Source organism: Aethalodelphis obliquidens, unplaced genomic scaffold, assembly GCF_003676395.1.
Source record: "Aethalodelphis obliquidens isolate GAN/ISIS:26980383/991018 unplaced genomic scaffold, ASM367639v1 scaffold9, whole genome shotgun sequence".
Classification (NCBI taxonomy): domain Eukaryota; kingdom Metazoa; phylum Chordata; class Mammalia; order Artiodactyla; family Delphinidae; genus Aethalodelphis; species Aethalodelphis obliquidens.
Window position 1 is genome coordinate 45,896,558 of NW_020837953.1, and position 2,530 is coordinate 45,899,087.

The 2,530-nt window shown below is 57.0% G+C and overlaps 1 protein-coding gene across 1 annotated transcript in view; it reads right to left on the reverse strand.

The window, feature by feature from the left end:
• The window catches only part of H6PD (hexose-6-phosphate dehydrogenase/glucose 1-dehydrogenase), a 33,876-nt gene extending 31,900 nt beyond the window's left edge, over positions 1 to 1,976 (reverse strand). Inside the window, exon 1 of the mRNA XM_027110290.1 lies at positions 1,313 to 1,976. Coding sequence (XP_026966091.1) covers positions 1,313 to 1,317 — 5 coding nt within the window. The 5' untranslated portion in view covers positions 1,318 to 1,976. The remainder of the gene's footprint in view (positions 1 to 1,312) is intronic.
• Between the last annotated feature and the right edge of the window lie 554 nt (positions 1,977 to 2,530).

The following is a 2,530-nucleotide window of genomic DNA, read 5'->3' on the forward strand; positions in this document are numbered from 1 at the left end:
AAAAAAGACACATGCACCCCAATGTTCACTGCAGCTCTATTTACAATTGCCAGGACATGGAAGCAACCTAAATGTCCATTGACAGATGAATGGATAAAGAAGATGTGGCACATATATACAATGGAATATCACCCAGCCATAAAAAGGAACGAAATTGAGTTATTTGTAGTGAGGTGGATGGACCTGGAGTCTGTCATACAGAGTGAAGTAAGACAGAAAGGGAAAAACAAATACCGTATGTTAACGCATATATATGGAATCTAAAAAAAGAAAAAAATGGTACTGATGAACCTAGTGGTAGGGCAGGAATAAAGACGTAGACATAGAGAGTGGACTTGAGGACACGGGGTGGGGGGGGGAAGCTGGGGTGAAGTGAGAGTGGCATTGACACAAATGTAAAATAGATGGCTAGTGGGAAGCAGCAGCATAGACAGGGAGATCAGCTCTGTGCTCTGCAAGGACCTAGAGGGGTGGGATAGGGAGGGTGGGAGGGAGGCTCAAGAGGGAGGGGATATGGGGATATATGTATACATATGGCTGATTCACTTTGTTGTACAGGAGAAACTGCAGAAACTAACACAGTATTGTGAAGCAATTATACTCCAATAAAGATCTATAAAAATAAAAAATATATATATGGAAAAAAAAATACACCTGGTCTACCCAGGTTTCCCTCATTGGCTACCTTCCCCAAGCTACGGGCCTGGTGGGGGGAGGGGACAGAGGGTTGCGGGACAAGCAATTTCGGCTTATGATTTTTCCAGAAGTTCTCACTTCCAGCTACACATTCAAGTTTGAGTGAGCTGATTTTCAGAGACCCAGATAGGTTTACTTCTGCAAAACCATTCACTGGATGGATGTGTTTGAAACGCTGATCGAAACCTGAGCGCTAATGCCAAAGATTAAGCAGATTCCAGGGTGGGGGAGTGGGGAAGCCGCAAGTTCCTCCTCTCACTGAACTGAACTGCAGAAAGCCTAGGAAAGGGGATGCCGCCGGCCCCTCCGGACCAGCCTCGACCGCGCCTGGCTGCCTCCTGCCCACCCGCCACCAAACACAACTGCCGCGTCAGGGGATATACGGAGGCAGAAGCGAACAATAATTTATTTCGCGGAAGGAAGGCGGAGAAGGGAATGCGGGTGGGTGGTGGCTGGGGTGACTCTTCCCAACTGAACGCCCAAGGATTTCACAGCCACGAGGGGCCGGCGTCCCGGGCCTGCGGGTTCGGCTGGGCGCGAGCACGCGGTCACCCTCGGGCTGTAAATAATTCCTGCGGCCAAAGGAGCCGGAGAGAAAGCGGGGGATGCAGCTTACTTCATCTCGCCCGTCAGAGCCGGCCGCTTCTCCCGGAAACGTCGGGGGCTGCGCAGGGCGCCCGGTGCTCCGGGCCGAGCTCAGGCCAAGCGGGGGCCCCACGCATCCTCTTCCGCCCGCCGGGCCCACCCTAACAGGGGCGCGTCACGCGGCCCCGAGCCTGACGCGCGCTCGGGTTTCGCCAGCGACGCCGGGGGCGGCGAACGGGGAAGGCGCGAGGCCAGGTCGGGCCCGACCGACCCTTCCCGGCCCAACCCGAGACTCGTCACTGTCCGCGAGGGCGCTGCAGCCGCGGGACCTCGCCCTCAGACCCCTGCGGCCTCGGCGCGCGCGCGCGCAGAAGGGGCCCCGCCGGGTCAGGGACGCGCACGCGCAGTGGGACCAGGCGAGGGGCGCGCGCAGTGGGGCCGAACGAGGGGCGGGCGGCAGAGGCGCAGGCGAGACCACGCCCCCTAGCTCCGGTCGCTGCGGGTAGGGGTCGGGGTCTGGGCCCTCCCACATGATTCCTGGGTTCCCGTGGATGGGCTGGACTTAAGAACGAAGTGAGCGGACCCTTCTCTGTCGCCTTGGGTTCTCTTGTGCATCATAGAGGCCGCCTTCTGGGCCACAGGAGGGCCGAGGGAAGTGGTTGTGTCGAGGAGCCGGGTTGCCCACGATCTGGCACAAGCTGTGGGACCTAGAACAGGTCACTTGACCTCGCTTTTCTCCATCTATGGAACGAGCGGCTTGGCGCATCCCATTTTTAATATCCGGAAGTAGTGGTTTACGGTTGGGAGAGCAGGCTGTGGGCCGTGTCTCCACCAGACAGCTTCAGCTCTCTGACTACACTCGTGTGACCTTGAAGACACTAACCTGTGATAAGTGCCCAGGAAGTGGTAGCTGGCACCTGTGTGGCTTTAGTAGCAAGATCGTGGATGGGCAAAAGGCCTCTGAGGGGTGATGGTGAGGTTATAAAGAGATGACAGGGTGAGCTACCTCTCTGAGCACTCAGTGGGTGGTATGCCGGTCCTCTGCCCCACCCTTCACCATTATCACACAGTACCTGACCCTCACTCTCACCTTCATGCCCACTTTCCTCCCAGCCCTACAGCGTGGTCAGTGCCCCCTGTGGGGCCGCAGCCATCAGAGAAGCTGCTGCTCCTTCCTGCTTCTCAGCAGACCCTGGGTGACCTTGAGTTAAATAAGGCAGGGCTGCAGCTACCTTGACCAGCCAGACCA